This window comes from Macaca thibetana, chromosome 1 (genome assembly GCF_024542745.1).
Source record: "Macaca thibetana thibetana isolate TM-01 chromosome 1, ASM2454274v1, whole genome shotgun sequence".
Classification (NCBI taxonomy): domain Eukaryota; kingdom Metazoa; phylum Chordata; class Mammalia; order Primates; family Cercopithecidae; genus Macaca; species Macaca thibetana.
In genome coordinates this window covers 138,057,037-138,082,027 of record NC_065578.1, presented here as the reverse complement: position 1 = coordinate 138,082,027, position 24,991 = coordinate 138,057,037, and the positions used below count along the sequence as shown (strand labels likewise).

General features: G+C 38.9%; 1 protein-coding gene across 10 annotated transcripts in view; it reads left to right on the top strand.

The window, feature by feature from the left end:
- Nucleotides 1-24,991, top strand: part of DNAH14 (dynein axonemal heavy chain 14) — a 506,458-nt gene that overhangs the window by 181,058 nt on the left and 300,409 nt on the right. For 6 of the 10 annotated variants that reach the window (XM_050760305.1, XM_050760207.1, XM_050760198.1 and 3 more), the window contains 4 exons: nt 11,430-11,683; nt 14,971-15,202; nt 15,888-15,941; nt 17,677-17,822. The exons of 2 other annotated variants lie outside the window; for them this stretch is intronic. In XM_050760305.1, the coding sequence (XP_050616262.1) occupies nt 11,430-11,683; nt 14,971-15,202; nt 15,888-15,941; nt 17,677-17,822 (686 nt within the window). Of the gene's footprint in view, nt 1-11,429; nt 11,684-14,970; nt 15,203-15,887; nt 15,942-17,676; nt 17,823-22,572; nt 23,038-24,991 lie in introns of those variants that run through there. 2 more of the 10 variants (XM_050760244.1, XM_050760253.1) reach the window with 2 other exon arrangements.

The window sequence follows — 24,991 nt, the reverse complement described above, 5'->3', positions numbered from 1 at the left end:
TTTCCAGAAGGTTTTCTATTTACTTTGCCTAGACCCATCAGAGGAATCACTATCTATGGAAGCTATAGCCTTATGAAATGTATTTCTTAAATAATGACTTGGAAGTCAAAAGTACTACTTGACCCATGGGCTACAGAATGGATATTTTGTTATCAGGCATGAAAACAACATTAATCTCCTTGTACATCTCCATCAGAACTCTTGGGCGACTGGATGTGTTGTTAGTGAGCAGTAATATTTTGAAAGAAATCTTTTTTTCTGAAAAGTAGGTCCCAACAGTGGGCTTAAAATATTCAGTAAACCATGCTGAAAACAGATATGCCGTCATACAGGCCTTGCTGTTCCATTTATAGAGCACGGGCAGAGTAGATTAAGCATAATTCTTAAGGGTCCTAGGATTTTCAAAACAGTAAGTGAGCATTGGCTTCAATTTAGAGTCACAGGCTGCATTAGCCTCTAACAAGAGAATCAGCCTGTCATTTGAAGCTTTGAAGCCAGGTATAGACTGCTCTCCAACTACAAAAGTCTTGGATGGCCTCTTCTTCCAACAGAAGGGTATCTCATCTACCTTGAAAATCTGTTGTTCAGTGTATCCACTTTCATCAGTTATGTTAACCTAGGTCTTCTGGATAACTTACTGCAGCTTCCACATCAGCACTTGCTACTTACCTTTGCACTTTTATGTTACTGAGACAGCTTCTTTCTGTAAACCTCATGAGCCAACTTCTGCTAGCTTCAAACTTTTCTTCTGCAGTGTTCCTTATGTCTCTCGGTCTTCACAGAATTCAAAAGAGTTAGAGCCTTGCTCTGGATTAGGCTTTGTCTTAAGGATATTATGGCTGGTTTGATCTTCTATTCAGACCACTAAAATTTTCTCCATATCAGCAATAAGGCTGTTTTGCTTTCTTACCATTAGTGTGTTCACAGGAGTAGCACTTTTAATTTTCTTCAAGAATTTTTTTCCTTTGCATCCACAACTTGACTGTTTGACAGAAGAGGTCTAGCTTTCAGCCTGTTTTGGCTTTTGGCATGCCTTCCTCATTAAGCTTAATCATCTCTAACTTTTAATTTTAAGAGAAGAGAAGGATGTGCGACACTTCTTTTTACTTGAACACTTAGAGGCCGTTGTAAGGTTATTAGTTGGCCTAAATTCAATATTATTGTGTCTCAGGGATTAGGGAAACCCAAGAAGAAGGAGAGAGATGGGGGAATGGCTATTTGGTTGAAGAAGATAAGACACAAAGAGCATTTATCGATTAAGTTTGCTGTCTTATATGGGCATCATCTGTGGTCCTTCCAAACAATTACAATAGTAACATCCAAGATCATTAATCACAGATCACCATAACAGATATAATAATGAAAAGGTTGGAAATATTCTGAGAATTACCAAAATGTGATGCAGAGACATGAAGTGAACACATACTATTGGAAAAATGACACTGATAGACTTGCTCAATGCAGTGTTGCCAGAAATCTTCAATTTGAAAAAAAAATGCAGTATGTGTAAAGTGCAATAAAATGAAGCACAATACAAAAAGGTATGCCTGTATAAGTATTTAGTTTGTGGCTACATTGCCAAGAAAGCAACGATTTGGAAAATAAATCATTATGAAGCGTACTGGTATCTGTAGCTTACTTTGAAATGCATAAGATGAGTAGATTCATGACAAATATAGCAAAAAGTTAATTGTAGAATGTAGGTGGTGAATATATAATTATTCATTGTATAATTCCTTCAACTTCACTATAGTTTTGAAAATCTTTATAATTTTAAATGAAAGTAGAACTGTTTTCTTAAGCATGTCACTATATTGTATTGCATTAGTTTTCTACTGTTGTTATTAAAAAGTTACAAAAAACTTGGTGGCTTAAAACAACACAGCTTTATTATCTTATAGTTCAGTAGGTTAGAAGGCCAACTGACAGGTCTCCGTGGGCTAAGATCAAGGTGTCAGCAAAGCTGTGTTCCTTTCTAGAGGCTCTTGGGGAAAATCTGTTTCTTTGCCTTTTCAGCTTCCAGAGGCCATTTGGCATTCCTTGGCTCACAGCCCATTCCTCCATTTTCAAAGTCAGCAATGTGCATCTCTTTGACTTTTCTTCAGTAGTCCTAGCTCCCTCTGTTCACAGGTAGAAAAAGTTACCCAGTTTTATGATTACATGTGTTTTATGGATACACATTTGACCCACCCAGATAATCCAGGATAATCTCTCTAGCTCAATTTTCTTAATTCAATTCTATCTGAAAAGTCCCTTTTGCCATTTAAGGTGACATATTCACAGGTTCTGGGAATTAGGAAATGACTTTGTAGAGAACCATTATTCTGCCTACTACATGTATATTTGCTAGAGCTAATTATTGTTTTTCTGGGTCTCATAAGAGAGAGGGAAAACTAGGAAGTTGTGATGTCAATAAAACAAAAATTGGCAGTTATTTTGAGAAGTGTGGTTGGAGCCAGGGGAGTGATAAAATTTCCCCTATCAGCATGTGTAGAATAAGAGAAGAGGGACAAGGAAAGACCTCAAGCAACATGAACAGCTAAGGAATAGGCAAAAGAAAAGGACTGAAAAAGAGTGGCCAAAAAAGAAAAAAAAATTAGAGTTGTCATGGAAGCTAAAGAGGAAGAAAGGTGTGTTTTTGTTTGTTTCTTTGATTTTTCTCTAGAAAAACTGAGTAATCATTTTTAAAAGTGAGTGGCCATCATTTTAAAAGATCTGTAAACTATATTATATCTGTCAACAGTCATTTTCTGGAGTGATGAAGATAGAAGTCATATTGCCAGGAGGTACCATTATCAAGTTTTTTTTTTTTCATCAGCTTTTATTTTAAGTTCAAGGGTACATGTGAAGGATGTGCAGGTTTGTTACATGGGTATTACATAGGTAAAGGTGTGCCATGCTGCTTTGCTGCACAGATCATCCCATCACCTAGGTATTAAGCCCAGCACCCATTAGCTATTCTTCCTGATGCTCTCCCTGCCTCCACCCATGCAACAGGCCCCAGTGTGTGTTGTTCCTGCCACCCTTCCATCCCATGTGTCTGTGTGTTCTCATCATTCAGCTCCCATTTATAAGTGAGAACATATGGTGTTTGTTTTTTTGTTTCTGCATTAGTTTGCTGAGGGTAACGGCTTCCAGATCCATCTGTGTCCCTGCAAAGGACATGATCTCATTCTTTTTATGGCTTCATAGTATTCCATGATGTATGCATACCACATTTTCTTTATCCACTCTATTATTGATGGGCATTTGTGTTGATTTCATGTCTTTGCTATTGTGAATAGTACTGCAATGAATATACATGTGTGCATGTATCTTTATAATAGAATGATTTATATTTTTTGAGTATGTACCCAGCAATGGGATTGCTGGATCAAATGGTATTTCTGCCTCTAGGTCTTTGAGGAATCACCACACTATCTTCCACAATGTTAAACTGATTTACACTCCCACCAGCAGTGTAGCAGTACATAAATGTTCCCTTTTCTCCACAACCTCACCAGCATCTATTTTTTGACTTTTTAACAATAGCCATTCTGATTAGTGTGAGATGGTATCTCATTGTAGTTTTGATTTGCGTTTCTCTAATGATTAGTAATGTTGAGGTTTTTTTCAAATGTTTGTTGGGCACACGTATGTCTTTTTTTTTAGAAGTATCTGTTCATGTCCTTTGCCCACTTTTTAATGGAGTTTTCTTTCTCTGGTAAATGTGTTTAAGTTCCTTGTGAATTCTGGAGATTAGCCCTTTGTCAGATGGAGAGATTGCAAAAATTTTCTCCCATTCTGTAGGTTGTCTGTTCACTCTGATGATAGTTTCTTTTGCTGTCCTGTGCAGAAGCTCTTTAGGTGAGTTCAATCTCATTTGTCAGTTTTCGCTTTTGTTGCAATTGCTTTTGGAATTTTTGTCATGAAGTCTTTGCCTATGCCTATATCCTGACTGGCATTGCCTAGATTTTTTTCTAGGATTTTGATAGTTTTGGTTTTTAGATTTAAGCCTTTATTCCACCTTGAGTTAATTTTTGTATATGGTGTAAGGAAGGGTTCCACTTTCAGTTTTCTACATATGGCTAGCCATTCTCCCAGCACCATTTATTAAATAGGAAATCCTTTCCTCATTGCTTGTTTTGATCATGTTTGTGGAAGATCAAATGGCTGTAGGTGTGAGGTTCTATTTCTGGATTCTCTATTCTGTTACATTGGTCTATGTGTCTGTTTTTGTACCAGTATCATGCTGTTTTGGTCACTGTCACCTTGTAGTACAGTTTGAAGTCAGGTAGTGTAATGCCCCCAGATGTGTTCTTTTTGCTTAGTATTGACTTGGCTATTTGGGCTCTTTTTTGGTTCCATATGAATTTTAAAATAGTTTTTCTAATTCTATGAAGAATGTCAGTGGTAGTTTAATGGGAATAGCATTGAATCTATAAATTACTTTGGGTAGTATGGCTATTTTTATGATACTGATTCTTCCTATCCATGAGCATGGAATGGTTCTCCATTTGTTTGAATCCTCTCTGATTTCCCTGAGCAGTGGTTTGTAGTTCTTCTTGAAGAGGTACTTCATTTCCCTTGTTAGTTGTAATTCCTAGGCATTTTATTCTTTTTGTAGCAATTGTGAATGGGAGTTTATTCATGATTTGGCTCTCTGCTTGCTTGGTGGTATATATAGGAATGCTAGCAATTTTGGCACATTGATTTTATGTCCTGAGACTTTGCTGAAGTTGCTTATCAGCTTAAGAAGCTTTTGGGCTGAGATGATGGGGTTTTCTAGATACAGGATCATGTTATCTGCAAACAAAGATAATTTAACCTCCTCTCTTCCTATTTGAATACCCTTTATTTCTTCCTCTTGCCTGATTGCCCTGGCTGGAACTTCCAATACAATGTTGAATAGGAATGGTGAGAGAGGGCATCCTTGTTTTGTGCCAGTTTTCAAAGAGAATGCTTCCAGCTTTTGCCCATTTAGTATGATATTGGCTGTGGGTTTGTCATATATAGCTCTTATTATTTTGAGGAATGTTCCTCCAATACCTAGTTTATTGAGAGTTTTTAACATGAAGAGATGTTGAATTTTTTCAAAGGCCTTTTCTGTATCTATTGAGATAATCATGTGGTTTTTGTCTTTAGTTCTCCTTATGTAATGAATGACATTTATTGATTTGCATATGTTGAACCAACCTTGCATTCTGGGTATAAAGCCAACTTGTTCTTGGTGAATAAGCTTTTTGATGTGCTGCTGGATTTGGATTTGCCAATATTTTATTGAGGATTTTTGCATCAATGTTCATCAGGGATTTTGACCTGAAGTTTTCTTTTTTTGTTGTATCTCTGCCAGATTTTGGTATCAGGGTGATGCTAGTATCATAGAATGAGTTAGGAAAGAGTCCTTCCTCTTCAATTTTTTGGAATAGTTTCAGTAGAAGTAGTACCAGCTTCTCTTCATACCTCTGATAGTATTCAGATGTGAATCCATCTGGTCTTGGGATTTTTTTGGTTGGCAGCCTATTTATTACTGCTTCAATTTCACAACTCGTTATTGGTCTATTCAGGGACTTGATTTTTTCCTGGTTCAGTCTTGGGAGGGTGTATTTGTCCAGGAAATTGTCTATTTCCTGTTTTATTTCTGTCGGATCAGTGACGATATCCCCCAATCATTTCTTATTGTGTTTATTTGATTCTTCTCTTTTTTCATCTTTATTAGCCTAGTGAACGGTGTATCTATTTCTTTTTTTAAAAGCTCCTGGATTTGTTAATTTTTTAAAAGGTTTCCCGTGTCTCTATCTCCTTCAACTCAACTCTGATCTTGGTTATTTCTTGTCTTCTGCTAGGTTTGGGGTTTGTTTGCTCTTGGTTCTCTAGTCCTTTTAGTTGAGATGTTAGGCTGTTAACTTGAGGTCTTTCTAGCTTTTTGATATGGGCATTTAGTGCTATAAATTTCCCTCTTAACACTGCTTTAGCTGTGTCCCAGAGATTCTGGTATGTTGTCTCTTCGTTCTCATTAGTTTCAAAGAACTTCTTAATGTTTGCCTTTATTTTATTTACCAAGAGTCATTCAGGAGCAGGTTGTTCAATTTCTATGTAGTTGTATGGTTTTGAGTGGATTTCTTAATCTTGAGTTCTAATTTGATTGTACTGTGGTCTGAGAGACCATTATGATTTCAGGTCTTCTGCATTTGCAGAGGAGTGTGATCACTTTCTACTATGTGATCCTATGATGTGACCAATTTTAAAGTAAGTGTTGTGTGGCTGTGAGAAGAGTCTATATTCTGTTGTTTTGGGGTAAAGAGTTCTGTATATGTCTATTAGGTCCATTTGGTCAAGTTCAGGTTCTAAACATCTTTGTTTATTTTCTGTCTCAATGATCTGTCTAATATTGTCAGAGGGGTGTTAAAGTCTCCCACTATTATTGTGCGGGTGACTAAATCTCTTTGTAGGTCTGTAAGAACTTGCTTTCTGAAGCTGGGTGCTCCTGTATTGGGTGCATATATATTTAGGGTAGTTATCACTTGTTGAATTGAGCCCTTCACCATTATGTAATGCTCTTCTTTGTCTTTTTTTTTATCTTTGTTGGTTTAAAGTCTGCTTTTTAGAAACTAGGGTTGCTACTCCTGCTTTTTACTGTTTTCCATTTCCTTGGTAAATTTTCCCTTATCCCTTTATTTTGAGCCTATGTGTGTCTTTGCACGTGAGATGGGGCTCTTGAAGACAGTATACTGATGAGGCTTGACTCTTTATCCAGCTTGTCATTCTGTGTCTTTTAATTCGGGCATTTAGCCCGTTTATATTTAAGGTTAGTATTGTTATATGTAAATTGTATCCTGACATCATGATGCTAGCTAGTTATTTTGCAGACTTGTTTTTGTGGTTGCTTCATAGTGTCACTAGTCTGTGTACATCAGTGTGTTTTGTAGTGGCTGATGATGGTTTCTTCTTTTAATATTTAGTGCTTCCTTCAGGAGCTCTTGCAAGGCAGATCTGGTGAGGATGAATTCCCTGAGCATTTGCTTTTCTGAAAAGGATCTTCTTTCTCCTTTGCTTATGATAAGCTTAGTTTGGCCAGATATGAAATTCTGGACTGGAAATTCTTTTCTTTAAGAAGTTGAATATTGGCCCCCAATCTCTTCTGGCTTGCAGGGTTTCCAATGAGAGGTTCACTATTAGTCTGATGGGTTTTACCTTGTAGGTGACCTAGCTTTTCTCTCTGGTTGCCTTTAACATTTTTTCTTTCATTTTGATCATGGAGAATCTCATGATTATGTATCTCAGAGTTGATCTTCTCATGGAATATCTTACTGGGGTTCTCTGCGTTTTCTGAATTTGAATGTTAGCCTGTCTTGCTAGGTTGGGGAAGTTCTCCGGGATGATATACTGAAGTACGTTTTCCAACTTGGTTCCGTTCTTCCCATCTGTTTCAGGTACCGCATTCAGTCGTAGGTTTGTTCTCTTTCCATAATCCCATAATTCTCAGAGGTTTTGTTCATTCCTTATTCTTTTTTCATTATTATTTTCTACCTCTCTTATTTCAGAAAGATAGTCTTCAGGCTCTGAGATTCTTTCCTCCCCTTGGTCTATTCTGCTGTTGATACTTGTGATTGCATTGTGAATTTCTCTTGTTGTATTTTTCAGCTCCATTAGGTCAGTTATGTTCCTCTCTAAATTGGTTATTCTGGCTATCAGCTCCTGCATTGTGTTATTATTATTTTAGCTTCTTTATATTGGGTTAGCACATACTCCTTTAACTCAGCAAAGTTAGTTATTACCCACCTTCTGAAGCCTTATTTCTGCCAATTCATCCATCTCAGCCTCAGCCTAGTTCTGTTGAAATCGTTTGAAGGAGAGGCATGCTGGGTTTTTGAGTTTTCAGTGTTTTTGCATTTATTCCTTCTCATCTTTGTGGGTTTATCTACCTTTGATCTTTGAGGTTGCTGACCTTTGAGTGGGGTTTTTCTGGGGTCTTTTTTTGTTGATGTTGTTGTTGTCTGTTTGTTTTTTGTTTGTTTTGTTTTGTTTTAAGACAGAGTCTTCCTCTGACACCCAGGCTGGAGTGCAGTGGCACAATCTCAGCTCACTGCAACCTTCATCTCTCAGGTGGAAGTCATTCTCCTGCCTCAGCCTCCTGAGTAGCTGAGGTTACAGGCATGCACCACTACACCCAGCTAATTTTTACATTTTTAGTAGAGACAGCATTTCACCATGTTGGCCAGGCTGGTCTTGAACTCCTGACCTCAGGCGATCCACCCACCTCAGCCTCCCAGAGTGCTGGGATTACAGGCATGAGCCACTGCCTAGCCTCTGTTTGTCTTTCTTTTAACAGGCCATTCTACCATAGGGCTGCTGTGGAGGCTAGGGCCCCCCAGTGGAAGATGTCACCCAGTCAGGAGAAAGAGGATCAGGAACCCATCCAGTGAAGCAGTCTGGTTGCTTCTTGGTAGAGCAGGCATGTTTCACTGAGGGGTGACCCTTCTTTGTAGACCGTCTGTATTTTCCGCAGCCAGCCGGGTAGAATGGCTGAGTTTAGGGAACCTCAGAGATAGCGCTGCCCCTCACCCAGGGATTTCCCTCCCAGGAAGAGATCTCTGTCCACAGAACTGAAGACCCCCCCTAGTGAGGAGGAGTGAGTCGGTCCCCAGTTAAAGATGCAGTCTGGCCATAATCTGGCAAGGCAGCTGCACTGCACTGTGGGAGGGCCCCTCTTCATCTCCACAGCTGAGACTAGCGAACTGCGGATACGGCAGCCGCCCCTCCCCTGGGAGTTCTCTACTAGGGAGAGATCAGAGCTCTGTCCGTGGACCCAAGGACCTGCCCATTGAGGAGTAGTATGTCAGGGCCCTGGTTAAAGAAGCAGTCTGGCCCCAATCTGGCAAGGCCACAGCATTGCACTGTGGGGGGCCCCTCCTTGTCTGGACCATCTGCACTCTTCACAGCCTGCAAACTGAAACAGCTGTTTCCCCCAAACCGCAGAGATGGCAGCCGCTCTCCCCAACGGATCTCTGTCCTGTCCCTGGTGGACTTCAGCCCTCTGCCATTGGCTGACTGGGATTCCAAGCCAGTGGGTCTTAACCTGTGAGATGCTGTGGAAGTGAGGCCTACAGAAGGACGCTGCTTGGTGCCCTATATTCAGCCCACTTCCTATGGATGTGTATGGGCAGATTTTCCACCTTGGTGGGGATCCTGGGGCTGGAGCATGCAAAACTCCTGGGTCTCTGTGTGCACCTGAGTGGCTGTTTTGCAGACTCCACACAGCTCTGTGTGCTGGACCCACAGCCCTGGTGGCGTGGGCTTAGGAGGGGATCTCCTGCTCCACAGGTTGCAAAGATTCGTGGGAGAAGCATGGTTTCCCAGGTGGGGTTTCACAATCATTCACTGCCTTCCCTGGCTGGGGCTGGGGGATTCCTTTGGCTCCATGCTGTTTACTGTTGGGCTGTTGTCCCCCCCTCCCCAACCCCACTGTTTCTCGTCACTCTCCTTGAATCCGAGCTGCTTGCCTATTCATTCCCAATGCGAGAACCCGGATATTTCAGTTAAAGGTGTTGAATTCACTCGCCCCTTTTCATTCTTCTCCAGGAGTGTTGTGGACTGCAGCTACTTCTAATCGATCATCTTAGCCCTCCATAATCAAGTATTTTTAAAGCGTACTTGACTTGTAGTTCTCTGTTCAATTTAAAATTAACATCATATCCTCTTACTTTGCCTTGACTCACAATTTTCAAGTCTTTGTTAAAATAACTTTGGATTGTGTACGCAAGTTATTATTATCAAATCTTCTTTGTCCCTTTTGTTCTCCACTTGACTGAATATTGAAAATATTCACAGATCTTAAGCTGAGGAACTTACCTAAACTGTTCTTTACAAAGGTGACAAAATTATAATGAATCAATCTGCACACTTCTGTAGTTTAACAGAAATTCAAATAATCAAATCTGCTCTCCTAAGAAAAGATGTTTCTTGGATCCCTCGTCTTCCAAACATGCTTAACATTGATAAGCAGCCTGTATCCTATTTCTAGAAATACTTTATGATAGACTTCAACTTCAATCATTGAATGTTCTTTTGCCAAATTTTTTTCCATGTCTGCCTTACCTACTGCTCCTTTTCCATTCCAGGATGCAATTTACAACTCCCCTTTCTCTTGCACTTCTACATATGTCACATGACTAGGAGTTGCCTCTGAATGGATGTAAAAAGACACCTATGGGGGAATGGGAATAATTAGATGTCTGCATGCACTGGCCACTGAGAGAATTTGAAGATATAGTAATTAAAATTCCTTTATTAATAAATAACAAACAAGATACAGTAATTAAAATTCCTTTATAAATAAATAACAAACAAGAATTAAAAACTGGTTCACAATCTCCCTCACCGGAACCAAGTCCTCCTTTACCCTACACTGATACAGCCTAGGGAAGGGTCTCCACCTGTTGGATGTTCTCTCCTGAGGCTACAAATCTTGAATAAATGTCTCAAGGACAGCAGTACTGGCATCTGACCAGACTCTGCCATGACATGGCCTTGACTGTGATTCCTCTTGTCTTCCCAGACTCTTGGTCCTGCCCACTTTCTAACCCTCAGTCTCTAGCCTCCTTTTGATCTGCTCATTATGAGCTTGCAACATCCTTTAAGAAAGCCAGTTCATTTCTGTTGCATGTAACCAATAATGCTGTTGATATAACAAGTTTCTCATCCTGAATGCTGCTATCTCAATCTGGAAAAATCTCACTCTATTAACTTTATGCTAATTATTCCCATACTCATATCTTGATAGCTCTTCTTATGTTTCTTGAACACTTCAAATTTAATATATCCATGAATGAATTCACTGTGCCACTTGCCTGCAGCATACTTTTCCTGCAATAGGTACTGTTGTAGTGAGTTATTGGAATCACAATTTACCCAATGTAAAGCCCAGAAACCTATAAGCTGTCCTGATGTATCCCCCTCTTTTAACTTCCAGAGTCAATCTGACCTTAATCCAGTAGACTTCTTAAAACAGCTCCATTATGTATGACAAGAGTGAGTGTCAAAAGATGGGCTGAATAAGAGAGGTCTATAAACTTTCTGAAAACTATGACTACAAGCTTACTGTGTTCTAGGTATATTACTTCTGAGTTCAACAGAGAAAAGGAGCACTAATTTCATCTCGGAGTTTTCTACCATTTTTACTGTCCCCACATTATTACTTAAGGTTGCTGGTATAAGATTTAGGAAGATTTCAGAATATAAGATTTAGGAAGTACAAATTGAAAAGGCCCCCATAAGCATCAATCAGAATTCAATCTTTAGCCCTCAAATACATACAAATGTGTAAGGTCTCTTACACAAACACTCACATACACACCACATGACTTTATGAAAACATCCATTTTAATTTCAAATAAAATGTATGCTTCAATTATATATACACATATAATAACATTATCTTACTTTTTCAGAGCCAGATCATGTTTTATAATGATTGTATTAAAAGTTTTGTGAGTTCTTATTCAAGAGAAAAATTGGAAGAAGTCCACGCTGGTCTGATATGTCATCTAGAAGAGGTTGCAGAGCTGGTAGTGCTGGATACTAGTAACTCTCGAACAAAAGCTGTACTAGGGGCACTGCTTACCCTTTATGTTCACTGCAGAGATATAGTGATAAATTTACTACTTAAAAATATCTTCAATGCAGAGGATTTTGAGTGGACAAGGTAGGTGGATCTAAATTATAACTACATACAATAACTTCTCACAAATATATCTTTAGGTAAATTGATTCTCTACCTCACACTTTGTCAAACTCGAGTTTTAATTTTGGGGGCTTTACCAAAATTCTAAGCAAACCAATCTGAGTACATTAGTCCCCCTTTATCTGCAGTTTCACTTTCCAGTTTCAGTTACTGTGGTCAATTGTGGCCCAAAAATAAGTGAGTATTTTACAATAAGATATTTAGAGAGGCAGATCACATTCACATGACATGTGAATGTGAGTATATTTTTCTACTGTTCTATTTTATTATGTCATCGTTGTTCATCTCTTACTGTGCCTCATTTATAAATTAAGCTTTATTGTAGTTATTTATGTATAGGAAAAGTCATAGTATGGTATATAGAGGGTCTGGAACTATATGTGGTTTGAACTATAGGTATCCTCTGTTTGGGCAGCAGCAGGAGGGGGGTCCTGAAATGTATCCCATGCAGATAAGGGGAGATTACTATACCCTACTACTGCTTTTCCTTCTTTCTCTTTTCTGCTGTCCCTCCACCTAATTTTTACTTCTTTCTTCTTTGTCTTCCCGACCTGATTAGGCCCTTTTGATAGTTACATTCTCCCATTTCCATCTAGACAGAGGGCAGTATCTTTCCATGGGCAGTCAGAGCTCTACCTCAAGCCTCTTCTTTCCACTGTGCTGTTAATTCTGGAACAGACTGAGGGGAAACAAACTGAAGAACATTTTCAGCCAGCTCCCTAACTCAAAACTGCCTTCTTCCTACCTGGAGTCAATTAGTAAAATATGAAAGTATAGAAAAGTAGAGTCATTCTCACCTTTGGTGGGAAGAGATTGAGCATCAAGCTCCGATAATAAATGTACGGTTAGCATAAATTCTGCAGTTAGCATAAAAGTCCTGATTTTAGGTATGACAGTTTCGTTTAAACTCTAGAAAAAGAAGTAGACAGAGGCTTAAGTATATAACTGAGGCCACTGTTGACTATATTTTATCTGAATACTTTATATCTGATATATATTTACATGTTCATTAAAGCATAAATGTATACTTTCTTAATTGCCAAAGAGGATATACTGTGTTAATGAACCATTACTCTGGAAAAAAGTCTAGTGTGTCATTATTACTTTTTATTAACTCTTTTTAAAAATGGAAATGAAAAAGAGGAAGAGCATATATAGAAAGGTAAACTGGAAAAGAGAAGATCCTGATAAGACTTTGTAAGTGTCTGAGTTTAGGGCTACAGTTCCCAAACTGTGTGTCAAGGTATCCCAAGCCACCATAGACAATTCACAAGGGCACTGCAAGATATTTTAACCTTTTGAGGGAATCACAGCAATGTACAACATCTATCTGACACCAAACATGCTAGCAGCTCAAAATAGTTCTGTTTTAACATCAGATCATGCTACATACCTTTCAGTGACTTCTTATCCCTGCAAAGCTAGGTTTTGGCAGTTGCTCTCATAAAAAAGCAAGTATCCCATGAAAATCAGTGTAGCAAACGAGATTGGCAGTATCCAGTCTGATCCCAAGGTTTGATAAGTGGTGCAGTACACAATAGGCATATCTAAGTAACTGGTTATTTAAAAATGAAATAAGGCCAGGCATGGTGGCTCACACTTGTAATCCCAGCACTTTGGGAGGCTGAGGCCGGTGGATCACTTGAAGTCCAGAGTTGGAGACCAGTCTGGCCAACATGGTGAAACCCTGTCTCTACTAAAAATAAAAATTAGCTGAGCGTAATGGTGCACACCTGTAATCCCAGCTACTCAAAGGCTAAGGCAGGAGAATCACTTGAACCCAGGAGGTGGAGATTCCAGTGAGCTGAGATCGTGCCACTGCACTCCAACCTGGGTGACAGAGCGAGACTCCATCTCAAATAAATAAATTAATTTAATTTTTAAAACATTTAATGAAATAATTTTTTTTGTCAATTCATTTGTGTACCTTGTTTCAAGCAACCTACTAAATCATTAAGACAAAAATACTTATTAAACTGTTTTGGACCTAAAATTAAGAAAAGAAACTGTTAGATATTCCTTTTGGTCTAGGGTCATCATGAAAATATTACTGGGTTACTAAGAGTGCAGTGAACTGAGAAAGTTTGAGAAGCTCTGTTCTAAGGGAATACTAATAGAAAGGCAAAGGCTCTGGAAATTGATTTGCTATCAGAATAATGATTTAGCACTTTAGTTGAATCATAAAACAAATACTCGTCCTTAGGATAACAGAATTTCTTCTTTAAAAAACATTTTCTTCCACAAGTATTATACTTTTCTCTTTCTTATGGATATATGCTCTCCCATCTGAGACTTTGCAAGGTAGTTGCTTATAATTTTAAATTTTTCTTTTCTTTTTAATTTAAATTTATTTTTAAAATTTACTCACTTTTCCAGATTTCTTTATAATATTCCCTGTTGTTCCAGAAAAGATTTAAAAGGGCTTACAAGGATATGCACACTACTACGTGATAGCATACGTTGAGAGTGAGTGGAATGAGTGAAGAAAGGCAAACAAAGGCAAAAACTAGTGCCTGTGTAAGAGCTTTAATGAATAAATTCTGTGAAGATATTGTACCTGCCTCCACTTGTAATTCAAAATCAAAACAGCACTAAACAATTAAAAATGTGTAGGAATGAGTTTTTGCTGACAATGTTTTAATATTTAAAAAAGTAAAATTATTTACAAAATATTGTTTGATAGTTTTTCATTGATAGTGAAAATTTTTTCACTATCACAAAGGTTTTGTAACTCAAAACCTTCTAGAGGTGAACATTTATGGTTAGCTACACAATTCACAATTCACAGTGCTCATGATATAAATGCAAATCATTTTCTACAAAGTTCAATTTGTTTTGATATGTAGAACAAATAGCATTTCTCTTAAGTACCCTCATAATAAGGATCCAGATTATGATAAACATCATCTTCAATCACAGTCTTATTGAAAACCATAAACTTCAGAGGGATGATTCTTATATAAATCCCCCATTTGGGTTGACATCACACCAAAGCAGCATAATCAGCAAGGCCATTAGCCTCAGAGGGAAGTGTGTTCACATGTTTGTATTCTTCAGTTCTATTTCATACCTAATATGATCAGTCATTGATGAGTTTTATATCACACTTCTCATTTGATTTTAATTTTTTTACTTCTATTTGTTTTTTTAATCAATGCTCCATTTTAAATCCTGATTCTGTTTCTGCATGTGAAAAAAATAAAAATAATTTAACCAAATAATATGAACATTTAAAATTTTGTTTTCAGACATTTGCAATATAAATGGAATGAAAAACAAAAATTGTGCTATGTATCTCAAGGAAATGCCAGCTTTACTTATGGCTATGAGTACTTGGGCTGTACCTCAAGATTGGTTATTACACCTCTCACAGACCGATGCTGGCTAACTCTCATGGAAGCACTACACTTGAATCTAGGAGGCTGTCCTGCTGGTCCAGCTGGTACAGGAAAAACTGAGACTGTCAAAGATCTGGCAAAAGTAAATGGTTTCTCTATCCAGAATAAAAACTTCTTTTTTTCTTTTTCTGTCACACAAATTTTGATGGTATCTTAAATTTACACCATTCCTGCTATTAAGATGTTCATTGCATTAACAAGCACATTCATTAATTCACATATAATTAATTCATCAATGACGTTTTGAATGCCTGTTGTGTGCTGCAGCTTAGAATCTCAATAAGCCAACATATGCTTTTTATTTAGCTGGAAAACTACTTGTGAATGATTAATATTGTTGTGTGTGTGTGTGTGTGTGTGAGAGAGAGAGAGAGAGAGAGAGAGACAGAAAGTGAGACTGAGAGGGACAGAGACAGAAAGAGAGAGAGAGAGACAGACAGACAGACAGAGAGATAAAAGCAGTAGTAGTTACTGATGAAAGCAAAGGATATAGTTTGTAACCTAGAATTTTTTCATAGTTTTTTATTCATAGATTTATGTAAAAACGTGACCTTAATGCTCTATAAACTAATCAACTGAACTGTAACAGTATATGTACATTTATACTATTATATTGAGTTTTGTGAATCTCTAAATTTGATTTTTAATTCATCTCCATCTTGCAAAAGTTTTCTCAAAAACATAGACATTTTATTACTCTCGCAGTTTTAACATTAGTATTTTGTGTCATAATTCAAGAAAGATATTAAAATATTTTTGTTTCCCAGTCCTTAGGCAAACATTGTGTGGTCTTCAACTGTTTTGAGAATCTGGATTATAAGGTAAAGCTTAAACATGTGTCAGGAAGAAATATTGTACACATAAAACGTAAAACAATTCATTGAAGAATAAAAGAACAAGAAAAAATATTTATCTGAGACAAACATCAAGTATTAACAGAACTTTAAATGCTATTATTTCTTTTAAACTAATGGACTAGAAACCTAGAATATAATAGAAATTTAAAACATTATATACGTTGCTTTTATTCAGGTGAACTACTCCTTAAGACAGTGGTTTTCAAACTTTTCAACAGTTGGATTCTTTTCAATAAAAAAATCTTACATGGAACATGAATATATAAAACAACTAAGAATACTGCTTTATTAACATACATTTATTTTAAGTCCTAACCCCATACATTTATTTACTGAAAAGGTAATTAAGACAAGATTATGATTAACACAAATATTTGAGAGTTTATATAGATGATGATTACAAGTTCCTGTCAGTCTTGTTTTGTTTGCACATTATCTGACATATCTCATAACATTCTGAAATATGTCTCTTACAAATCTACTCAAAGTTTCAAAATACTGCAATTTGTTTTGCATGTTAAGTTCAAACATTATACATTTTATTGCTGTCATTTTGTTTGTGTTCGAAGCACGTTACCTCTGAGATCCTGCATTTCCAATTTGTGCTCATTTAGTACATGAAAAATATCAACATAAATAAGCTGATCAATTATTATTTTTAAGATACTTACCAAATAGACTCTTGCCTCCTTCCTGGAAACTAGCAGTGGGGCCTATGAGGGCTCCACATGAGTGAGGCCAAAAAGCCTGCTAATTAAGATAAATAATATTTAATGCAATATTTTAAAAGTCAGAATTAATGCCCCCAAACGTCCCATGAACAAAATACCAAAATTTTAAATTAAGACAAGATCTGATTCCTGCTGCTCAGTGGAAGGAACCATCTTCTATATCCTTCTCGGTATGAGGCTCTCTCTTACTCGTTCCCATTCCCACTTCCTTTCCTCTTTGCCATACCTAGCATTAGAGTTCAGGCATTCCTCAACTTGCATTCAGCCCACAGAAGTTAGACCTGTCAATATTTTTGTGTGTTTTGTTGCTTTGTTTTAGTTGCTAACATTTACAAACCAGTAGATTTCAATCCCAGACTTTCAGCCTCTCACAGAGCACTGGGTGCACCTGGTCAGCCTGGGCCTGCACTCTGGCAAGTGGCAGAAGCCCAGCAGCAGCTGCGTGCTTTAGCTGGGCCCCCTGCAGTCTTGCCTTATCTGGGCCTGTGGTTCAGTGTTTTGCATTGCCCACCAGCTGCCTGCCACTAAGCCATAAAGCATCTTTGCCTGATCCAGAAAAGGCAGCCCCAGATTCACACACTTTACACCCATCTGCCAGAAAGTTGTTCTGAAGACTCTGCCCCAGGGTGCAGCTCTGTGAGGGAAATGGCTGTCCAGGGGAGGGGTCTGATGCATCTCTGTACAATCTGTAAGAAGCTGTGGCCCTATCTTCACGGTCCCTGTGAGCATCAGAGTTTGCTCTGCTGAGTGTTTGGGCTTTTAGAAGGGAAAAGCAGAGTAGTTGACTTGTCTAGCATCTAAGCAGCTGCTGCTTTCAACCCCATAAAAATGCCTAGAAGGGGGAAACGCAAAAGGCCTTTACTTGGTTTGGATAGCATGGGGAGAACATGTACAAATTAACATCTCAGTAAATTTTCTCACCATTATAATAATTTTACTAATCAATCTTTTTTTTTTTTTTTTTAAAGATAGTGAGAAAATTCTTCTTTGGACTAGTTCAGTCAGGAGCTTGGAGTTGTTTCGATGAATTCAATCTAATTGATTTGGAAGTTCTCTCTGTCATTGCTTCACAGATCCTAACAATTAAGGCTGCAAAAGACAACTATTCTGCCAGGTACTTGTTGAATGTGTTTATGCCTTTTGAATTGAAATCTGATGCACACTTACTGTTTAGTTAATTATTGTTAAATATTTTTCCCCAATAAGTGTTTAGGTCTTTCAGGGGTGTGTGTGTGTGTGTGTGTGTTTTTTAAAGCACACATCAAAGGGAATGGCAGTTATCTTGAATGTTTCCATTACTTGGCAAATAATGTGAATATATTTATAACTCTAATTTTCAGGCCAACTTAGAGGTATCCGAATTCTTGCCCAAGCTTTGGAACAGTCTACTGAGCTACCAGGACACTGATGCAACTATATTTTAATTATTTTTTCAGCTTAAATTCTCATATTATCTTTTTATCTTAGAATATTGCATTTGAAGAACCCAAACAAATGCTGCTTTTTTTAATTTCCACATTTTTTAAACCTTTATTTTAAGTTCAGGGCCACATGTGCAGATTTGTTATATAGGTAAACTGGTATCATGGGGATTTGTTATACAGATTATTTCATCACCCAGGTATGAACTAGTACCCACTAGTAAAGTTTTCTGATTGTCTCCCTCCTCCTACCTTCCACCCTCCAGTAGGCCCCAGTATCAGTTGTTGCTCACTGTAAGTCCATGTGTTCTCATCACTTAGCTCCCACATACAAGTGAGAACATGAGGTATTTGGTTTTCTCCTCCTGCATTAATTTGCTTTTGATAATGGCCTCCAGTTCCATCCATGTTCCTGCAAAGGACATGATCTCATTCTTTTTTATGGCTGCATAGTATTCCATGGTATATATATACCACATTTTCTTTATCCAGTCTACCATGGATGGGCATTTGTGTTGAATCCATGTCTTTGCTATTGTGAATAATGCTGCAATGAACATACTCGGGCATGTGTCATTATGATGGAACAATTTGTATTCCTTTGGGTATATAGCCAGTAATGGGATTGCTGGGTCAAATGGTAGTTCTGTTTTTAGGTCTTTGAGGAATTGCGCCACTGTCTCTCACAATAATTGAACTAATTTATACTCCCACCAACAGTGTATAAGTGTTCCTTTTTCTCCACAACCTTGCGAGCACCTGTTATTTTTTGACTTTTTAGTGATAGCCATTCTGACTCGTGTGAGATGTTGTCTCATTTTGGTTTTGGTTTGCTTTTCTCTAATGATCAGTGACATTGAGCTTTTTTTTTTTTTTTTTAAAGACGGAGTCTCACTCTGTTGCCCAGGCTGGAGTGCAATGGCACAATCTCAACTCACTGCAGCATCCGCCTCCCGGGTTCAAGCAATTCTCCTGCCTCAGCCTCCTGAGTAGCTGGGATTATAGGCATGCGCCACCATGCCTGGCTAATTTTTGTATTTTTAGTAGAGATGGGGTTTCACCACGTTGGTCAGGCTGGTCTCAAACTCCTGACCTTGTGATCCACCCTCCTTGGCCTCCCAAAGTGCTGGGATTACAGGCGTGAGCCACTGCGCCCAGCCTGAGCTTTCTTTTCGTATGTTTGTTGCCTGCATATATGTCTTCTTTTGAAAAGTCTCCCTTCATGTCCTTTGCCCACTTTTTAATAGAGTTGTTTGTTTTTTGCTTGTAAATTAGTTAAAGTTGCTTATAGATTCTAGATATTAGGCCTTTGTCAGATGCATAGTTTGCAAAAATTTTCTTCCATTCTATGGGTTATCTGTTTACTCTGTTGATAGTTTCTTTTGCTTTGCAGAAGCTCCTTAGTTTAACTGGATCCCATTTGTCAATCTTTGCTTTTGTTGCAATTGCTTTTGTCAATTGAAAGAGTTCATCATGAAATCTTTGCCTGTTCTTATGTCCAAAATGGTACTGCCTAGGTTGTCTTCCAGGGTTTTTATAGTTTTGGGTTTTACATTTAAGTCTTTAATCCATCTTGAGTTGATTTTTGTATATGGTGAAAGGAAGGGGCCCAGTTTCAATCTTCTGCATCATTTGTTGAATAGGGAGTCTTTTCTCCATTGCTTTTGTCATGTTTGTCAAAGATCAGATGGTTGTATGTGTGCAGCCTTATTTTGGGGCTCTCAACTCTGTTCCATTGGTCTATGTGCCTGTTTTTTGTACCAGTACCATGCTGTTTTGGTAACTGTAGCCTTGTAATATAGTTTGAAGTTGGGTAATGTGATGCTTCCAGCCTTATTCTTTTTGGTTAGGATTGCCTTGGCTTTTCAGACTCATTTTGGTTTCATATGAATTGTAAAATAGTTTTTTCTAATTCTATGAATTAAAATGTCATTGGTAGTTTGATAGGAATAGCATTGAATCTATAAATTACACCGGACAGTATGGTCATTTTAGCAATATTGATTCTTCTTGTCCATAAGAATGGAATGTTTTTCCATTTTCCATTTGATCAGTGTTTTGTAGTTTTCCTTGGAAGAGATCTTTCACCTCCCTGGTTAGCTGTATTCCTACGTATTTTATTGTTTTTGTGGCAACAGTGAATGGGATTGTGTTCCTGATTTGGTTCTTGGCATGGCTGTTGTTGGTGTGTAGGAATGCTAGTGATTTTTGTGCATTGATTTTGTATCCTGAGACTTCACTGAAAGAAGCTTTTGGGCCATGACGATGGGTTTTTCTAGATATAGAATCATGGCATCTGCAAACAGGGATAGCTTGACTTCCTGTCTTCCTATTTGGATGCCCTTTCTTTCTCTTGCTTGATTGCTGTGGCCAGGACTTCCAAGACTATGTTGAATAGGAGTGGTGAGAGAGGGCATACTTGTCTTGTGTCAGTTTTCAAGGGAAATGCTTCCAGTTTTTGCCCATTCAGTATGGTGTTGGCTGTGAGTTTGTCATAAATGACTCATTATTGGTGTTGGCTATGAGTTTGTCATAAATGACTCATTATTTTGAGGTATGTTCCTTCAATACCTAGTTTATTGAGAGTTTTTAACATGAAGCATGTTGGATTATATCAAAAGCCTTTTCTGCATCTATTGAGATTATCATGTGGTTTTTTTGTCTTTAGTTTTGTTTATGTAATGAATATATTTATTGATTTGCATATATTGAACCAACCTTGCACCCCAGGCATAAAGCCTAGTTAATAGTGGTGGATAAGCTTTTTGATATGCTGCTGGATTCGATTTGCCAGTATTTTGTTGAAGATTCTTTCATTGGTGTTCATGAAGGATATTGGCCTGAAGTTTTTTGTTGTTGTTGTGTCTTTGCCAGGTTTTAGTGTTAGGGTGATGCTGTTCCCATAGAATGAGTTACAGAGGAGTCCCTCCTCCTCGATTTTTTAGAATATTTTCAGTAGGAATGGTACCAGTCAGCTCTTCTTTGTATATCTGATAGAATTTGGCTGTGAATGTGTTCGGTCCTAGGCTTTTTTTGGTTGGTAGGCTATTTATTACTGATTACATTTTGGAGGTCATTATTGGTCTGTTCAGGGCTTCAACTTCTTTCTGGTTCAGCCTTGGGAGAGTATGTATGTTTAGGAACATATCCATTTCTTCCAGATTTTCTAGTTTGTGTGCCTAGAGGTGTTCCTAATATTACCTGATGGTTATTTGTATTTGTTTCCACATACATTTTTTTTTTTTAAGGCAGACGTCTCACTCTGTTGCCCAAGCTGGAGTCCAGTGGCATGATCTCGGCTTACTGCAACCTCTGCCTCCCAGGTTCAAACAATTCTTATGCTGGTATTACAGGTGGCACCACCATGCCTGGCTAATTTTTGTATTTTTAGTAGAGGTGGGGTTTTACCATGTTGGCCAGGCTGGTCTCGAACTCTTGACCTCAGTGTGATCTACCCACTTCGGCCTCCCGAAGTGCTGGAATTACAGGCATGAGCCACCATGCCCAGCGAGATAAAAAGCAAAGTGGGTATACTGGCCACACACCTGAAGAGCCCTCTTGTCTTATTACTCTGAATTAATGTGCTTTTATTGAAAAGCTCTGTAATAACAGTATTTGTTAGTAATGCTAATGTTCAGTAATAAAAGCAAAAAATTTTTCTCTTTAGGTAATTTTAGTACTCATATGATTTATGAACATATAAAATTGTATTATAATCTAATATTTCTAATACAAGCTAATGGATACTAACTTGTGGCTTTTCTCTCATGGATTTTGTTCAAACTGTTAAAGCTAGTATTACAGGACTCATAAACCTGTGGATACAGTTGCGGGGGGGCAGTCACAGTAACATTTCACAGACTCTTTGCTACACCTCAGCCTCTGGAAAGTTTTCCCCATTTATGTCCAGTGAGTTCCCCTCTGTTTTGTCCCAATTGTTTTCCTGTTTTGACCACCCTCTTTGGTATCAGCTGACCAAGAAATCACTATAGGATTTCTCCTATTGTCTCTACCACTGGTGCTGATTGTAGGACACTGATGTTCATGCCAAGCATTCTATCTCATAGTGGTCCCAGAGTTTTTAAACAGGCTAGGGACACTTGGGAGACAGGCTGTGTTCCATGCTGAAGCAGGATGTCTGTGCTGTGCCCCATTCTGTGTTCTACTATATCTTCCAGGCAGAGCTCTTTTCTTCCCCAAGAGTCTCCCCAGGTTCCTTTTACTATGTAAGTCAACTCATTCAGCTAGATATTTTCCAGCCTCAGGTCCCAGAAACATCTTTGGACATGATCAAATACATCTGAATCCCAGCAGGGGTGACAATTTTGGCTCAGCATGAGCCTCCTATTTCTTCTTTTTTCTCTCACCATTGTTTTTTCCAGTGTGCTCTGTTTGCATTTAAATGTAACACAGCCTTAATAAAGTTTCCAAACTCACTTATAGTTTTAACATACTTTGGGGGGACGGAGCAAGATGGCCGAATAGGAACAGCTCCAGTCTCCAACTCCCAGTGAGAGCGACACAGAAGACCGGTGATTTCTGCATTTTCAACTGAGGTACTGGGTTCATCTCACTAGGGAGTGCCGGACAATCGGTGCTGGTCAGCTGCTGCAGCCCGACCAGCGAGAGCTGAAGCAGGACGAGGCATCGCCTCACCTGGGAAGCGCAAGGGGGAAGGGAATCCCTTTTCCTAGCCAGGGGAACTGAGACACACAACACCTGGAAAATCAGGTAACTCCCACCCCAATACTGCGCTTTAAGCAAACGGGCACACCAGGAGATTGTATCCCACACCTGGCCGGGAGGGTCCCATGCCCACGGAGCCTCCCTCATTGCTAGCACAGCAGTCTGAGATCTAACCACAAGGCAGCAGCGAGGCTGGGGGAGGGGCACCTGCCATTGCTGAGGCTTAAGTAGGTAAACAAAGCCCCTGGGAAGCTCGAACTGGGTGGAGCTCACAGCAGCTCAAGGAAACCTGCCTGTCTCTGTAGACTCCACCTCTGGGGACAGGGCACAACTAAACAACAACAAAAGCAGCAGAAACCTCTGCAGACACAAACGACTCTGACAGCTTTGAAGAATCTCCCAACACGGAGGTTGAGATCTGAGAAGGGACAGACTGCCTGCTCAAGTGGGTCCCTGACCCCTGAGTAGCCTAACTGGGAGACATCCCCCACTAGGGGCAGACCGACACCCCACACCTCACACGGTGGAGTACACCCCTGAGAGGAAGCTTCCAAAGCAAGAATCAGACAGGTACACTCGCTGCTCAGCAATATTCTATCTTCTGCAGCCCCTGCTGCTGATACCCAGGCAAACAGGGTCTGGAGTGGACCTCAAGCAATCTCCAACAGACCTACAGCTGAGGGTCCTGACTGTTAGAAGGAAAACTATCAAACAGGAGGGACACCTACACCAAAACCCCATCAGTACGTCACCATCATCAAAGACCAGAGGCAGATAAAACCACAAAGATGGGGAAAAAGCAGGCAGAAAAGCTGGAAATTCAAAAAATAAGAGCGCATCTCCCCCGGCAAAAGGGCGCAGCTCATCGCCAGTAACAGATCAAAGCTGGACGGAGAATGACTTTGACGAGATGAGAGAAGAAGGCCTCAGTCCATCAAACTTCTCAGAGCTAAAGGAGGAATTACGTACCCAGCGCAAAGAAACTAAAAATCTTGGAAAAAAAGTGGAAGAATTGATGGCTAGAGTAATTAATGCAGAGAAGGTCATAAACGAAATGAAAGACATGAAAACCATGACACGAGAAATACGTGACAAATGCACAAGCTTCAGTAACCGACTCGATCAACTGGAAGAGAGAGTATCAGCGATTGAGGATCAAATGAATGAAATGAAGCAAGAAGAGAAACCAAAAGAAAAAAGAAGAAAAAGAAATGAACAAAGCCTGCAAGAAGTATGGGATTATGTAAAAAGACCAAATCTACGTCTGATTGGGGTGGCTGAAAGTGAGGGGGAAAATGGAACCAAGTTGGAAAACACTCTTCAGGATATCATCCAGGAGAACTTCCCCAACCTAGTAGGGCAGGCCAACATTGAAACCCAGGAAATACAGAGAACGCCAGAAAGATACTCCTCGAGAAGAGCAACTCCAAGACACATAATTGCCAGATTCACCAAAGTTGAAATGAAGGAAAAAATCTTAAGGGCAGCCAGAGAGAAAGGTCGGGTTACCCACAAAGGGAAGCCCATCAGACTAACAGCAGATCTCTGGGCAGAAAGTCTACAAGCCAGAAGAGAGTGGAGGCCAATATTCAACATTCTTAAAGAAAAGAATTTTAAACCCAGAATTTCATATCCAGCCAACTAAGTTTCATAAGTGAAGGAGAAATAAAATCCTTTACAGATAAGCAAATGCTTAGAGATTTTGCCAACACTAGGCCTGCCTTACAAGAGACCCCGAAGGAAGCACTCAACATGGAAAGGAACAACCGGTACCAGCCATTGGAGAAACATGCCAAAATGTAAAGACCATCGAGGCTAGGAAGAAACTGAATCAACTAACGAGCAAAATAACCAGTTAATATCATAATGGCAGGATCAAGTTCACACATAACAATATTAACCTTAAAGGTAAATGGACTAAATGCTCCAATTAAAAGACACAGACTGGCAAACTGGATCAAGAGTCAAGACCCATCAGTCTGCTGTATTCAGGAGACCCATCTCACACGCAGAGACAAACATAGGCTCAAAATAAAGGGATGGAGGAAGATTTACCAAGCAAATGGAGAACAAAAAAAAGCAGGGGTTGCAATACTAGTCTCTGATAAAATAGACTTTAAACCATCAAAGATCAAAAGAGACAAAGAAGGCCATTACATAATGGTAAAGGGATCAA